This window comes from Odocoileus virginianus, chromosome 1, assembly GCF_023699985.2.
Source record: "Odocoileus virginianus isolate 20LAN1187 ecotype Illinois chromosome 1, Ovbor_1.2, whole genome shotgun sequence".
NCBI lineage: Eukaryota > Metazoa > Chordata > Mammalia > Artiodactyla > Cervidae > Odocoileus > Odocoileus virginianus.
The window spans coordinates 77,624,976-77,642,725 of record NC_069674.1 but is presented as its reverse complement, the minus strand read 5'-3'; the positions used below and the strand labels follow the sequence as shown (position 1 = coordinate 77,642,725).

Sequence of the window (17,750 nt, the reverse complement as noted above, 5' to 3'; positions counted from 1 at the left end):
AATGGGCAGTATTGGCAACATTCTATTGCAAGGTAGTTTTTCCCCTACAAAATTTTATATATTGACTTTTATTGTCACTTTGCCAAACTACATTTTTTTAAACTGAAGCCACTTATAGCACACTTAATGAAAATTAATTATAGAAATACCCATTAATGAGAATTTTGAAATCTGAGAACACTTAAGAAAAGTCCTGTAGTTATGCAATTGCACTAGGAACCAATAAAGTAGTAATTTTCTAGAATATATTTATTTTCATTATATCATTTGTGTGAAAATGTACTGAAATATTGTTTATAATGTGGCATCAACTTCCAGATATATATATCCCAGTGATTATTTATGTAGTAATCATTCTCTAAATTATTAAATATTAGATGTCTATGCAAAGAGAATGTGATAAGGAATAAAAATGATTGAAAATAGATATTCCAAATTATTGACAGAACATGTTATGTTCTTTTAGAGATTATTCAAAAAAATCAATAATGGCTTTTGTGGAATAAAAGCCCATTTCCATGTTTATCAATGAGTCTCCTTTTTACTAACCTTTTCTTCCCCCCATCAAGTCTCCGTTTATTTGGAATATTTAACTGACATCTCAACATAGCTAATACTGTGTGATAAAATGATAAAAATTGTGAATTTCAGCACCTGCATCCTTTTTGAGAGGAGTGAGAAAACCACATGGGCCTTAAAATCCACATATTTATTTATAAAATCCAATTTGTTCCTAAATTCCTTGATGTTTCTCACTGGAGCCTTATTTAAGTACTTGTTTTGTAAATAATCAATGTTGAATATATTTCCTTCTGAGAAATTAGCTTCTTATTAAAGTTGGCAGATACATAATGGTTTTTCTGGTTTTCTGGACAGGCTCCCCTTTTTCACCTGGAATCGCACAGATCTGAGAGAGGAAGGGGCAGATGTCCCTTTGATCCCAGCTCCTCCTTCATCTCCACTTTAATAGGTAAATCTCATGGCTGTAGACATCAGGTGGTATCACATTGATTATGAAACTTCAGAGTCTTTGGTATTCCTTCATATATGTTGCTGTGTCGTATCTATTCATTGGTTCTGGGAGCAAGGATATTAATTTTCGAGTCATGCTCACTTGAGCCAGCTTTACTGGTGTAAGTACAGTGCTATGAAGTTACAGGGTATGTCATCCAGAAAACACAAATTGTCAGTACCTGATAGAAGGTGTTTTGTATTATCATTTATTGTTCACAAAATACAATTATGTAAATACTTTATAAAAATATAGCTAGAGAAACTAAACTATTTTAACATATGTCTATTCTTTCTGTTTTAATTATTCTTTATGGGAACTTCTAATAGTCTTTTCCTGGTGCCTTTCTCTGTATCAGTAGAATTCAGCAGAAAGTCATCTCAATTTAGAACTTGAGTCACTTATTTAGATTCCAGTTATTTTAAAATGTAAGCCATAGAGGTTGACTGACTCAAACTGTGTCCGCATTGGAATAATAGAACAAACTGGCCATGTCAGATCTAGTTTTCAATTGGGTTTCAGTTAAATTAGATGAGATTCATGAAAACCTCACTTAAATCTCAGAATAAGACTTTTTCTTTTCCCACTGATGAATCATCAAAATATGATCAATCAATGCTTGATTTAGAGTTGATGCAAATGTTCCTGGATATTCTAGAGACAACACATTCCCTCAATTTATTCCAGACAGTTGATTCCAATTGGCCTTGCACCCCATTCCCCCTACCCCGCCATGCCTATCATGGTACTCAGGTCCAAATAAGTACAGCTTTTATACATGTGTATTTACTTGTAGAACAAAAATCTTGTTAGCTTTAATGAGTAGGGACATTTAATTTACTTCAGTTTCATAATTTGAAAGACCTGTTAATGAGAATTTCACAAAGTAACTAGTTCTTCAGGAGCTTTAATAAAGAGGTATTTTTAAAGAATATAAAATTTTAAAGAAAATACTAAGATATCCTGAGTTCCTTGACTTACCCGTGTGTGTGTATGTCTGTCTGTCTGTCTGTGTGTGTGTCTGTGTGTGTGTGTAAACACAGTGTGAAGAAGGGAGATTTTAAATAGGGGAATAGAGTTGTTTAAGTCAGTTTGGACTTAGTTGGAATCAAGCCTTAAGAGTTCTACTTTTGGAGAATGCCAAATTCTAACAAGTGTTAGAAATTCCTAGTAGGTTGGCAGCATATGAATTAAAATATATGCATTTGATAGACTCACAATTTTTCTAATGTTTTTATTGATTTTTATAACTTCATAGACTTAAAATTTGAATATGTCTGGAAGAATGGGACTGTCTTATCTTTCTTTTACCATACGATATATCGCACAGAAGAGTCTCCTATGAATACTCTTGTTTAGTTGCTGACTCTTCTGACCCTCGTGCTTGCTCGGCTCCTCTGTCCATAGGATTTCTGAATGAAATATAAGTGTTCTTAACCAAACAAACCAAAAACAAATTAGGGGATAGTATTCACAGAACCTTATAAAAGGTATCGAAAGTCAAAAATTACAGAGTAGGCACTCCTTCTCTGGTAAAATCCTAAGACAATTAGAACACCATTTATTTTTAACATTTTTTTTTACGTGGTTAAAAGTAACTTTTTTTAGCCATCCCACCACTCTCCACTCAGCCTTTCTGGAGCTTGTTTATGTGTGAAACCAGAAATTTAAAACTGAATTTTTTTAAGAGGGGAAATATTACTGGAGGGACATTTCCAAGTGAGTTTCATTGGACCTCCAAATTGAATTACACTATGCTAAAATGTGAAGTGTTTGCCATCTGGGTGACTGTTTCACTTATTTAGAAGAAAAATTAAATCTTGAGAGTCCTCCAAGCTAAACACAAAAGTTATAGAATAATCCCTCCAAAGAGAAGAAATAAAAATATAATTCTTCTAATTTATCCACTAGCTTTCATCTCAAAGTACCTTTGAGAGATCATTCACTTACTGTGGATATGCAGCAGCCACTGGGATGGAAATCTGATAACCTTTGTGAGCCAGCAACTCTTTAAAAGACAGGAAGTAGAAATAATTCACTCAAATGAAAAAGCAGCAGGAATTTGAGTTGGAAAAAAATGGAGCTACCTGAGATGGAAATTGGCAGTCTCGGTGTAGCTTACTCTTGACAGGGAAAGAATGCATTAATGTGGTATTTTATGACCATGTATGTTCTCTACTGTTGGGTTAAGACAGGACTTCAGCAAAAAGATGACCATGGTTAGACCATTTCTGCTTCTGTGTTAATTATAGGTCACACTTAACTTTTAGTGCCTGTTTACATTAAGATTCGCTTTCATGATTTAAAGAAAAGAAAAAACTCTGTAACTATACTTATAAAACTAACAAGGCCTTGAAAGAAAAAACATGCTCACGAATCATAATTTCTCATAATATGTTAATTTTAGATACAAATTTCATTTTATTTAATTTAAATTCAGCTGACTAAAGATCACATGGAGTAAAAGCTTAATGAAAAGCCAAATAAGAAATAAACATTATTAGCTAGGTGATAGACGTTAATGAACATTTTATTAAATTTACAGTCTAATTTAGAATGGAAACATTAGTAACTGAAAACGATTCTGTGTGAAGCAAGATTTAAAGAGTAAAACAAGCTCTTTATTGAGCCGTGTTCTGTATGTTCAGAAGCCAATCAAGATGAAATCATACATTAATTAGACTTTCTTTTTAAACCCGACTTTGTATTATCATAATTTATCATGGTGGCATTATAAATTCACATCACAGGTGCAATATTTCTATATGTTTAGCCACATTTCCCCCCTACTGTGATCACTAATATTACATATCAGTTCAGTTCAGTCGCTCAGTCGTGTCCGACTCTTTGCAACTCCATGAATCACAGCATGCCAGGCCTCCCTGTCCATCACCAACTCCCGGAGTTTACTCAAACTCATGTCCATGGAGTCGGTGATGCCATCCAGCCATCTCATCCTCTGTCGTTCCCTTCTCCTCCTGCCCCCAATCCCTGATTATGGCCAACCTAGATAGCATATTAAAAAGCAGAGACATCACTTTGCCAACACAGGTCTGTCTAGTCAAGGCTATGGTTTTTCCAGTGATCATGTATGGGTGTGAGAGTTGGACTGTGAAGAAAGCTGAGTGCCGAAGAATTGATGCTTTTGAACTGTGGTGTTGGAGAAGACTCTTGAGAGTCCCTTGAACAGCAAGGAGATCCAACCAGTCCAACCTAAAGGAGATCAATCCTGGGTGTTCATTGGAAGGACTGATGCTGAAGCTGAAACTCCAATACTTTGGCCATGTTATGCAAAGAGTTGACTCATTGGAAAATATTACATATAAAAGGGTCTTAAATAAATATCTGAAGAAGGTAAGGCATTGCAATCTGGTTTTAAAAATAGTTTGTTGAAACAATGAATTAAGTAAATTGAATTGCTGTATTACTTGTCTGTACCTTTTGAATCAAGCAAAGATACTGAGAACTTACCTTGCCACTAAAAATTATTAGGTTTGCTGGCTAGCCAACCAAAATTCAGGAATTATTTTCTTTGTGTCATATGTCATTTTCATTAGGAAGTAAAACTATTAGCTGGCTTCTTTTTTTTTTTGCATCAGTTTAAATTTGATGTAATATCCTCTTTATTAAGTAACTTTGGGATTTCTTTGATAGTTTGTCCACTCAATTCTATTGCTGTTTTTTTTTTTTTTTTAAAAAAAAACAACTTTTCATTCTGACTCAAATTTTTATTGCCAATTCTAGGTGTAATTTAATACATACCATACTTAAAGTTCCTAAAGTATGCTAATGTACATGTTACTTATGTTTGGGGGAGAACCACTTTGATTTGTCAGGTAACTTTTCACACTGTGCTTTGAAAGTCTTAGTTTTTTTGTTAGAATATTTTAGGATACTTTCAAGTTAAAGACTTACAAATTTTTATGTCAACAAATAATCATGAATGAGATATTTCACAGTCTCTGAAATTTTCTTTCCACACTTTTTACGTCCCATGTTACATTTTTCAGCAAATAAGATTATACAAGTTTACAGCTACTGAGATTTTCTTCCTGCACTTTTGTTTTAACATGAGACCTTTGTGAATATATCCCCTCATTACAAATTCTGTAAACTAAAGGTCAATGTTGATTGAAGGAAAGGGAGTCAGAATTCATTCAGGGAAAATTTAAGTGATTATTTCAAGCTCTTAATATTATTAAAATGTTTTTTATAAATAAATGCTTCTATTTGATTAACTATATATTCAGGGTAGAATTATAAATGAATAGTTCTGGCACAAAATTGGACTTCATAAATATTAGAAAAATAAATGAAAATCATCGAGATGAAGGTAAAATATGTCTTTTTGATTACAACCTCTATAAACATAATAAGTGAATATGCTGATTCGTTTCTTGAATTCGACCCAACTGTGTAGAAATCCATTTCCTTACCATGTTCCTGTCTCTGTCCCTAAAGAGTATCTGTAATTTTTTATCCAAGACTACTGTTCTCTCTCATTTGGTTGAATGCCAAGCATCCACAGGCTGACTGTTGCTTCTGGACGTCGATACTAGTTGCTAAAGGGCTATTTAACTACTTGGTTATGGTTTCCTCAAAACAAACAAAAAATAAAAAATGATAGAAGAAAAATAATGTCATGTTCAATTCCCCATTGACATTCTTCCCCTTAGAAATCTGGTTTGACCATGCTGGCATCAGTGTCATTGGCTTGCCACCAAGGAAACTCGCAGTATTGTCACAGATGCCAGAAAATGCAAATAAACAGATTCTAAACACATTTTTCTTTTTCCTTCATGCCACAGAAACAACCTTCTTAACACTAATAGCTAATGTTGTTTGCTAAAGCAAAATCAAAGAAAAAGTCCAAACAACAACTAAGTAACTAATAAAAGGATCTGCTTTTTCTGATTTCTTTTCAGTGTCTCTGCAGATTGTGTGAATTGGGAGGTTGGAATCTATAGACCATTCTTACCAATCCTCATCCTCCCAAATGCATTTTGTTGGTAGTTATGCATGTCACAGTCACTCTGTGAAATAGTGCCTCTAAAATATAATGATTTTCTAATAAAATGATAAAGTTCAATTATAAAATGATACAGTTAAGTCTGTTTTTAGCCATGTTTTTTCATGAGGCAAATAGGTTTCACAAATTATACAGATCTGTTTACAACATAAATAGGAGAAATGCTTGAGCAAGAATTAAGAAAATGAGGACATGAAAAACTACTGTGAATTTTTCTCACTAAACAACTAAAAACCTATATTTACAACATGGTGAGTAAAAACTTTGATTAGTAATACTGTCTTTGAACTAAGCTCTTGATAAGTTTGATAAAATATTAAGGGAATGAAGTATGTTTCACTAAAACTTCAATTAGAGTTTGTATTGTAAAAAAGGAGCTGTGTAGAAAAATATTTTAATTATGCATTTTAAGTTAGAATTATTTGCAATGAATTTGTTTTTGTATTTTTCCAGCTCAAATGATATTGTTCTTTTCTTTCTTACAAACAGTTATTTGTAGACATAGTCTTTGGGGCTGAAAGTTTTAGGAACAGATACTAGAAGAAAATAGAGTCTCTGTGTTCATAAATTAAAACTGTTAAATAACAAGCTTCTTGAGGAACAAAAATGCAGTGTTATTCATGTAAAGGCTAATAGGTTTTTCTTTCTTTTGCTCTACTTTCCCTGAAGCATTTTTGAAGAATCAGTATTTCATCCTGAGGTTTTCTTTAAATTGCATTTCATAGTTTTCATAAACTAAAAATTTTAGATATATTCTCTTGTTAATTAATTATGCCATTCTTTGGTTCAGCAAATGTTTATTGAGCATCTTCTGTGTTCTAGACACTGTGTAAGATATTGGTGACAGAAGAATACAGCAACATCAAAAAGTCTGCAGTCTAGTGAGAAACAATGTCAAACACAGGAGACAAAGTATAGTACTATAAGAAATATGATAGAAATAGGCATGGGGCTGTGGAGGTACTGGGAACTACTAAAGTAACACAAGTTTGCTCAGGGAAGATTTCATTTACCTGGGCCATGGCCAGATAAATGGGTAGTAAAGAGGGAAGCAGGGAGGTGGAGAATTCCAGGCAAAGAACAAATAAAAGGGCAGCAGAGAGAAGAGGGGACTTCCTAAGTGGTTCGGTGGGTAAAGAATCTGCCTGCAATGCAGAAGATATGAGTTCGATGCCTGGGTCAGGAAGATTCCCCTGGAGGAGGGCACGGCAACCTACTCCATCCAGTATTCTTGCTTGGAGAGTCTCATGGACAGAGAAGCCTAGCAACGAGCTGAAGTCCGTGGGGTAGCAAAGAATCTTATAGAACTGAAGTGACTTAGCACTCACACATAGAGAAGCATGACAACCTCAGGAAATCACTCGTACGTCTCTCTGATTCTCCAAATAACTGAGGCAGTGAGATTCTGAACAGTTGGCCACAATTGCAGATTTGGGGCTGGGGGCTTAGTTTGCCAGGTTTCCACTGCAGAACTGTTTCCACTCTTATCCTGTCTGTACACAGAGACTATTGTTGAACATGACAATGATAAGTTACATTCACCTGTCAAAATACCCTGCAGATGTGTTTTATTTTTTAATTATAACCACACTTGACCAACTAAGATTAACATAGCATCAGTTACCATCAGAAATCAGTGTTATAACAATGAAAAATAATACATGGCTCACAAATTAAGTTGGTTATTTGTATTCAGAATGTCAAAATAAATGCCAGCTAAGTGTATGGCCAAGTTCATATGTTTATTAAATGTCTTCATAGACACAGAAAACTAAAAATTTGAGTAGTTCTGTTCTTCTCATTGAAGCTCTAAAACATATTTTACTATTTGTATTAAACATTTTTCTTTTTAATCCATGAAGGTTTGAATTATCCAGATACTATTTTTATGCTCTATAAAATAGCAGAATATTGATTCATAAATTTTCTCTATGCCAAACAGTTATGATTTTTAAGTTTTCAGCTAGCAATTGTATAGTTGCCATAAATAGTATCAGTATTTATAGTAATATTGAGTTTTTTGCTCATTTAATTACTATTAGTTAACATTTGTGCCTAAAGCTTTATTCTAATTTATTATTTTTCATTAAAGTGTTCATATTTTCTTGGGAAAGTATTTTACCAAAAATCATTATTATCTGTTACTATGAGTTTATTTTGTTCTTTAGAGTGATAATATAATGTGAAAGGAGAATCTTTCCATTCTGAGGAAAATCTAATGTTTCTAACAGAAACACATTTGTTTCAGTTTATATAGCATATAGTTTTTAGCACCTGTCTAGCTTCTTTGAAGTTTAAATCATACAGTTCATATTGTGTTATTTGAATTGTTCACAAGCCATTTTCTTTTATCTGAATACAAAAAGGGAAATTGTTTGAAATTGGTAATATATCATCTTTTCCGTTTTGCAGATAACCTGCCCTCTGTATGTATGTGTGTGCGCGCGCACGCACACACACACGTATAAACACACACACGTATAAACACACACACACACACACGTATACACACACACACACACACACACACACACACACACACATTTGGTATCATATGGCTCCATCTAGTGGCTGCATGTGAAACTTATTTGTTAAATTTGTAGAATTGATTAGAACAAGTATTAATAGAACTTGGAAACTGTTCAAATTGGGATAAGTGCAACAAAATTGATGTGAAATAAAATAAAGATTATTTTCCATAATAATATTTTCACATATAAAAATTCTATAAATATTTTAGGAAATTAAATTACGTTAAAATCTTAAGAAGTATAAAACTGTTGTGATTTTAAAGAAAAAAAATTTTTGGGTGCCTATTATGTGTTAAACATTCACCCAGGCCATATTAGAAAAATAAGTTCTGTTTAGGACAGTTTTACAAAATGACCTTTATAGTTTATTATTGTTTATTGAAGTATAGTTGATTTATACACATGTATATGTTCTTATTCAGACTCTTTTCCATTACGAGTTATTACAAAATACTGATTATAGCTCCCTGTGTTATACAGTAGATCCTTGCTGTTTATTTTGAATATAGTAATGTGTGTCTGTTAATCCCACATTTATCCCATATTCCCAATTTATCCCACACCTCTTTCCCCTTTGGTAACTACAAATTTGTTTTCTATGTCTGTGGGTCTATTTCTGTGTATAAATAAGTTCATTTGTATCATTTTATTTTTAGGTTCCACATATAAATGGTATCATATGATATTTATCGGTGTCCAACTTATTTCACTTTGTATGAAAATCTCTTAAGTTCATCCATGTGAAATGGCCTTTATATTTTATGTGGAAGCTATAACCAAGTACAATAGTTTTTTTAAAATTTCAGAAAAACCCTTGCTCTGGTGGCTCAGTAGTCAGTTAGCTTTTTTATGGGTCAACTCATTCATTTATTCCATAGAGATGATGATCCCCAAAGCCTTTTAATGAATTCAGCATGACCCTCTTTTATCTGTGTGTGCAGGAATCCCATGGTTCATATCTCTAACCACTGAACGCATTTTATCTCAAAATATTCTTTTTCCACATATGGATATGAAAATTCTAGTGAAGATAACACTGACTGAATCTGATACAAATTATGTTCTTCTTCCCACCCTTTCTAGTTCCAAAGAACTTGCTTACACATGAGTTCTGATATAATTCTTTTCTACCAAATTATATTTCTTAAGTCCAGATACAAAGCATCTTTATTTTTTAGCTTTTGTTATTTTTCTTATTATACTTCTCACTTAGCATACATTGAATATATGGGATTAATTTAGAAAATACTGCTCATCTTTAAGTTTGTTGTCTTGAAAATTTTCAAATACAAAGAAAAATTGAGAGAGGAGTAAAAATTTATACCATTTACCTTGATTCACCAACTGTTAATATTCTACCACATTTGCTTCTGTCTCTCCTGTCTCTCTCTTTCTCTTACGTAATATAATATAATATAACATAATATTATGTATGTATATAGTTTAAAATGAATTCCTTTGTGGGAAGCCTGAATTTTATTTAATTGTGTCCTAATATAATTTTAAAGTATCCATAGGGGACTTTGTGAACCAAACAAACAAAACCATTTATGGCTTTACTCACATTTTTATGAATGAAAACTAGTTTGCTATAACATTTATAAAAACTTATTTTTCTTATAAGTTTTAAAATTCAACTTATATATCAGTTTTCTTTTTCTAAATCTGGTATGATAAAAGCAAGATTCTTTATGTTTAAAAAAATTTAATTTTTTGGCCATGCCCCACAGCCTGTGGGATCTTAGTTTCCCAAACAAGGATCGAACCCTCACCCCGTGCTTTGGAAACAGAGTCATAACCCTGGACAGCCTTGGAGTCCCCGCATCTTTATTTTTAAACTTCCCTGCAGTGTGTCCTATTTGCAACTCAGCTGATTACTTTCTCAAATTTGAAACCATAGAAATATATTTATCCTGTTCAAATTTTTTAAAGTTTTAAAGGCCTTAATTTAGAGAAAACTCTTTATACATATTGAACCAATTTTAAATATAGCAAATAAAGTTTATAAATATGACACTCAGTTTTTCTTAAATTCTGTGAAAACTTGGTCACATTTTTATACCTGTAGCTTTAATAGTTCTAACTCTAAAATGAGTATACAACTAACTTTATTAAATTGGAAATACGATTAATTTGAATTATCTTAAACTTAAAAACACTTTAAATAGCATGTGGACAAGTTTAGTATACTTATCATCTCTATATTTTAAAACCTGAGCAGTTACATGATGCTCATAAAGGAAGTAATTTTATCACCCTAAATGGAGGGTGTTGTCTCCAGTGGTCTGTTTCTATCATTTCATGGCCAGAGATTTTTGCCCAAGACAACATTCGAGCTGCATATGCCCATGACAATCCTTCTGGCCTCAGTTGAAGGGCACAATCATTACCTTCTGTTGTCAATTTGACAAAAGAGGACTTCACATCCCTGTGCTTGAGAGGTTTTGATCTTTGTGGAAGCCTAGTTTTATCTTTTTTTTTCCCTGTTAATTTATTTTTCTCTATTGCTATTTTAAATGTAAAGCTATTTTAAGCTATTTAAAGCTATTTTAATGTCTTTTTTTCAGGCTTGTCCCAAAGACATACAGTCATTTCTTGAGATCCTGCATATATTTGTGTATTCCTTGGCCCGATTTAAGTCTGTGACCTTCACCACATGTTACAGCTAGCTTTATTCATTCTGTTGACTGCCTGATTAAATCACAAACTCTTTTTATCATTTCTATCTAAACGAGCCACACACTTACAAATTAAATGACAACTAATTAAATTATATACTACTTTGTCGGACTTAGTGGTTCCTGCTCTAAAGTCATGTTAATGGAGGCAGTTTCTTACTATAAGAAGCATTTGAATTAACTGAGTCACACATAATACCAACACTAATACCCTGATGATATGAAAATTGAAAGAAGTTTATTAAAATACCATAAAGTCAGCCTATTTATCAACTGATCATATAGGTCTTAGCATATGCCCCTGCTCTTCTAAATGCTTTACTCTTAACAACAATTTTGGATGCTGTTCCTATTTGTAAATGTGGAAACTGAGGCAAAGATGTTAAGCAACTTGTCCAGGGTCACACACCTAGTAAGTGGTAGTGTCATGATTCAAACCCTGGCTGTCTGACTGCACCATTCCTGCTCTGTACTGTAGTGCTGATTTTCTAAGGCCATATACATGGTAAACCTGGATATGTTGATTGCAGTTGTGGTTTTATACGTTGTCATCGGGCTTCCCTGGTAGCTCAGCTGGTAAAGAATCCACCTGCAAAGCGGGAGATCTGGGTTCAATCCCTGGGTTGGGAAGATCCTCTGGGGGAGGGATTGGCAACCCATTCCAGTATTCTTGCCTAGAGAATCCCCATGGACGGAGAAGCCTGGCAGACTACAGTCCATGGGGTCTCAAAGAGTCAGACACGACTGAGTGACTAAGCACAGGACAGCATAGCATGTTGTCATCAGACCCAGAGACACTCACCGCTCTTTAACTGATGTTTTCATGCAGGTAGCGAATTGTTTACCGGACTCTATAGTGACTATTGGGGCAGAGATGCTGCCATCTTCAGGAGCCTGGGCCGACTGGCTCAGATCCGCACTGAGCATGATGATGAGCGCCTGTTGAAAGGTGGGGTCGAGAAGAAAAGTTTATGACTCAGAACTGAGAAGCAAGTCCAGAGCGGATGGGAAACTTGACATTTTGATAATGATAACAATACAAATGTAATCTATAGGTTTTGCAAATTTCTGCTTTTTTTCTTAGCAATATTCTCAGATTAAAGTATTATATGATATATGCATATCATTTTATATAAAAATTGACCAGCTTTATGATAAAACCAAATTACTCTGAGCAATACTTAGAAATCAGGATTTTAATGAACAAAGCAAATGTATGTAGAATGAAAACTCCTTTCATCCAATAAGTTGTTGTCTCTTGTCAGTTGGTATAATTTTGCATGAATTGATTGCTTTTCTTTGCTTGTTTAACAGAATCACATTGTACTTTAGAGACAAATAAAATTCTAGGAACATCACTAGGCATTCATTTACATAGGATTCTTTGTAAGAAGTCATGTTTATATTTTGGCACATTGGTATATCTAAAAACTAAAATCATTTTATAGTGAGTAGTTTCATTATTTTCAACCTTTTTATTAAGCTTTAGAGTGCATAGTTGTTATTGCCAGCATTTTGTCATTAAAACATTTGACATTCTGTATCAGTCAAAAGTCATTTACTCAGATCCATTCGATTAGAAATACAAAAACTTAAAGTGAATTTTCTACCTTAAAATTAAAATGATTTTCCATGGGCTGGACTAGTAGACAATTTATGAGTTAAAAAAAAGTAATGATAGACTTCTTTACTAAAATATTTTTCATATATTTATATTGACTTTATATGGATAGAGAGACAGACAGGAAATTTGTGGAGAGTATCATCATGTTGCTCTTAACCTATTCTTTTTTGAATTCGTCTCTAGTGTATGTTGTTTGAAATCAGATTATTTTCCTCCTTGACTCAGTTAAATTTTAAATCCTCTTAACACTTCCGTAAAACTGTTGATTTGCAAAGAACATGGAGATATCTACATGATATTAAAATTTAGTACAAAATGTCAAGGAAATATTTTAAGTTTGTTGTAATAACTATTACATTTTCTTCTATTTTTTTACTTATCTAGAACCAAAATTTGTAGGTTCTTATATGATCCCTGACAATGAAGACCGAGATGACAACAAAGTGTATTTCTTTTTCACGGAGAAGGCCCTGGAGGCAGAAAACAGTGCCCATGCAATTTATACCAGAGTGGGGCGACTCTGTGTGGTGAGGACTGTTTTCCTCTCTCACTAAGCTTGCTTATCTCACAATTTAATGTCAGGCCTTTGCTCATTTTATAATAGGTTTCTACTTTAAAATGTTTTATAGTATTCTCTTAGGCTCCCTAAAATTGGTATTTAGTGTCTAATCTTTAGACTTCATGTCAACTAAAGTTTAATCTGAAAAGAACTTTGCATTTTGTGTTATCTTCCCCATTTTCAAAGCCCTATTAAGAAGAAATGGTGTATAATTAAGCTATACTTCTTCCCATACAGAAGTTTAAGCTCCATTTTAAAAAGTTAATTTCACCAAAATCTTTCTAATTTCTGTAATCCACATTCTAAATAATTTTACATAATTACGTTTCAACAATTCAGATGGTTGATTCTGTAGGGAAAAACATCTATAGTTTGTTGGAATTCAGATAGATGATTTAGTGAATATTCAAAACCAACTGAAGTAGCCTTATATATTGAGAGAAACCTAATAGTATTATAAATGAGAAGTTATTTTGATATTTAAAAAGATACTCAATAAATTTAAGATATTCATATGTACATGTATGGATGTACACACACATATACACATGTATGTATTTTGTATATGTGTACAAATATATATGCTTGTTGTGTGTATGTATGCATGTGTGTTTGTATCACAAGTCTTTTTCCCTAAAAGAAGAAAAAGAGATGTGTCTGTATTTCTGAGATAAGCAGATTATTTATCAATAAAGTAATAATAAAAGCTACTGTATCATAAAAGTTACTATTTATTTGGGGGCACCTACTCAACTAATATTATTGCATACCTGGAAACTGTGTTTACTGGGCCATTGTGAAAGCACGCTGACAAGGCAGCATGTGTAAACCTGAAAAAAAGGAAAAGTTTTATGAGGAATTGCATCTTTAATATTATTTGAGGAGTAGACCAAAATTTCTACTTAAGTAAAAAAGGTGTAACTCTTGCCGTCTTCATGTTTAATAATACAAAATCCATTGTTGGTAAACGTCCTCTGGGTCCCCATTGACCTGATTTTTGTTTTTCACAGAATGATATGGGAGGACAGAGAATCCTGGTGAATAAGTGGAGCACTTTCCTGAAAGCTCGACTGGTTTGCTCAGTACCGGGCATGAATGGGATTGATACATATTTTGATGAATTAGGTAAATATTATTAGGAGAGTTAAATCTTCCTCTTTGATATATGTGCTTCTTTGTATAACCCTCACTGTTTTTAGCATGCATAGAAAACTTGCTTTCCACTGTCATTGACTTCTAACTTAGAGCAAGTTTTTATTCTCATCTCAGCTGGGTCTACAAGTTGGGCCAAAGGAGTTGCAAAAGCAAAAAGACCCCTCCTTTTAGTTTAGAGTCAGCACCTCCGGCTCCTTCCTTCAGGCCCAGCTCAAAGTCATCCTCAACAGTTCATCCATCTCACTGTTGTGACTTGGTCATGGTTGCTTAACTGTATATGGAAATCTGTATCATATTATATATAATATGTATATCATATACATATCATATCATGCATATATCATATTATATATAATATATCATCTTATATAATATATATATATCATCTTATATATAAGATATATCTTAAAATATATCATGGGTTCTAAACTACTTTATGTCACTGTATTTTCTTCACATGTCTTGAGGGCTAAACATATTAAGTTAATGTAATGATCTTTAATGTTTCAGAGGATGTGTTCTTGCTGCATACCAGAGATCATAAGAACCCAGTGATATTTGGACTCTTCAACACTACCAGGTAAGAAATTTATATGGTTAGTCAAAGTGTCATGAAACAAGAGATGCCTCATCCCTTTACAGTGGATGTAATTGAAAATCCTGTTCAATCTGTTATTCTCACTTTCTATACTTTATAAGTCACCAATTTCTCTTCATTCTTCTGTATTTGCAGTTGTACTTTTTTAAAACCACAATCTCAATCCAAATCCTTATTTCTTTTGGTTTAAAGTACTAGCATCCTCCTCTGCTCAATATCCTAAGCTCTTCACCCCCGATCTACAACAGAATGACATTTTTTTTCTATACAGTTTTTTGTTTGTTTGCTTGTTTTAAGGTACTAGTTCCATGCTGTAAAGTCTAGGATCATTCTTTCAGTTATCATATACTGTTATCTGGGTCAGGCTTTCAAGTCTTTCTACCCACTATTTCCCACTTAAGATTGGAAGTTTTTCCTCTAACTTCCCTCAAACTCTGCTTTTGACAAGATAATAACCTGTCAGAATCCCAATGTCTGGTTTGCCCGTCACTATGATTTGCTTTATCTACTTTCTCTTCCAGTACTTGTCAGTTACCATCTTCATGAAACACTCCTTGATTCCTTAATCACAAAGCATTTGCTCACTTCCTGTCCTCTGGTTGTCCTGCCCCTGTGTGGATTCTTAGAGAACACACGTTTCTGATTTGCCCTCCATGTTTTAAATTTAAATAAACTACTCAAATTTAGGGCTCATGATCTGATATTTTTATGTTTTTGTGTTACGTATCCATTGAAGAGTGCTGGAAAAATGAATCAAAGATCATTTCATGTGTCTGATACGTGAATGAAAATATGTTATTAGAATCAGTTTGAGTGAAAGTTTATATATATAATTCCCTGCATGTCTTTCCAAATAAATCAGAGTGGAGATGAGATGGTTAAAATGAGAAATAAAGAACATACTTCAATTCTCTTGATGGGGATAGAAAAATATTACTCAGTTCCTTGTTTGTTTTGCACTGGCCTTAAACTTTTATGTTGTCGTGTGTACTTTATTTGCTTAGGATCTCTCCATAAAATTTTGTTTATTAATTTTTATTGGTATATAATTGCATTACAATACTTTTTAAGTTTCTACTGTCTAGCAAGGGTTTCCCAGGTGGCTCACTAGTTTATAAAAGTCCACCTGCCAATGCGGGTTATGTGGGTTCTATCCCTGAATTAGGAAGATTCCCCTGGAGAAGGAAATGGCAACCCACTCCAGTATTCTTGTCTGAGAAATCCCATAGACAATGGAGCCTGGGGTCACAAAAGAGTTGGACACATCTTAGCAACTAAACTATAACAACTGTACAGCAAAGTGAATTACTTATATGTATACATAGATCCCCCTTTTTAAAATTTCTTTCCCATTTTGATCACCACAGAGCACGGTGTGGAGTTTCCTGTGCTGTACAAGTCTGTTTTCATCTCTATTTTGTATTTAGATAATGTATATATGCCAATCTCAGCTTCCCAGCTCATCTCCCCTGTCCCCCCACCTTGGTGTTGCATTAACTTTTTGTCTAGTTTTTCAGCAGGTAATTTCTTATTCTCACTTTGAAAAAAATAATAAAACTCTTTAGATAAGCATCCTGCTGTCCTAAGGGGACCTTTTCTTTAGCACAGAAACATAGAGACAATTTTACTATCAATTATTCCTTGATGCAAGAAGTAGTAGTTAATGTAGATTGATAATTATCACAGTCTATGGAAAATCCCTAACTTTTTTTTTACACTTCATCTTCTTTCTTATGCCAGTGAAGAATTTGTACATTGCATGATAATTCCATGGCATTATATGATAAATGTAAGCTATAGAATAGTCATTTTTTTAATGAGTTATAGATTTTTTAATGAGTTAGAATGATCAGCTTATAAGCTGTTTTCATAAATGATAGCATAATTGATCTGTCTGAGTTTTCAAAAACAGAAATTATTTTCCTCCATAATTTCAATTTTGGCTGTTCAATATATGCATAATTTTGAGGAAAGGCTTCCCAGGTGTTATCTGACATAAAGGTTGATATCATAGCATAGTGATCAAAGGTTTACTGCCACGTTAGCTGGAAGACTATCTCTGGTTTTCTCAGTGTTGCAGTCATTTCCAATTGCTTCAAGGTGCGTTATAAAATGTGTGAACTGATGTCGTTAGACAGTAACATAACTGCTGTTCTACAGGTGTCTCATAATGTAGGAAATGTTATACTTTTAAAAAACTTTGCATTTTGCAGAGCACTTTCACAATCTAATTATTTTAATTCTTACAATAAGGAGGCTAGGGAAGTGTTAGACTTCATTCAGATTATGCCAAATTAAGAAATGTGGCCTAATCTTTAAAACAAATAATTTTAAAATGTTCTTTCACAGAATCTTATTTTAAATACTCACAATAAAAGTTGCTGGAGCTTTATTTTATAAAGAAAGCTCAAATGCTGTCTTTATCCAAGATAAGTAGAAATTTTTATCAAGAAAATAATTTCAACTTCTTCTAATTCTTTAGGTAAGGAAGCTGAGTTTTGCATAATTTAAGTCTTTTTCTCAAAATTAATCTGGTGCAGCCCAGTTATCTTGCCACTGTAGCA

The 17,750-nt window shown here is 33.3% G+C and overlaps 1 protein-coding gene across 1 annotated transcript in view; it reads left to right on the top strand.

Moving 5' to 3' along the window:
* The window catches only part of SEMA3E (semaphorin 3E), a 275,581-nt gene that overhangs the window by 213,420 nt on the left and 44,411 nt on the right, over positions 1-17,750 (top strand). Inside the window, exons 5-9 of the mRNA XM_070470016.1 lie at positions 877-970; positions 12,080-12,199; positions 13,259-13,401; positions 14,444-14,558; positions 15,099-15,168. Coding sequence (XP_070326117.1) covers positions 877-970; positions 12,080-12,199; positions 13,259-13,401; positions 14,444-14,558; positions 15,099-15,168 — 542 coding nt within the window. The remainder of the gene's footprint in view (positions 1-876; positions 971-12,079; positions 12,200-13,258; positions 13,402-14,443; positions 14,559-15,098; positions 15,169-17,750) is intronic.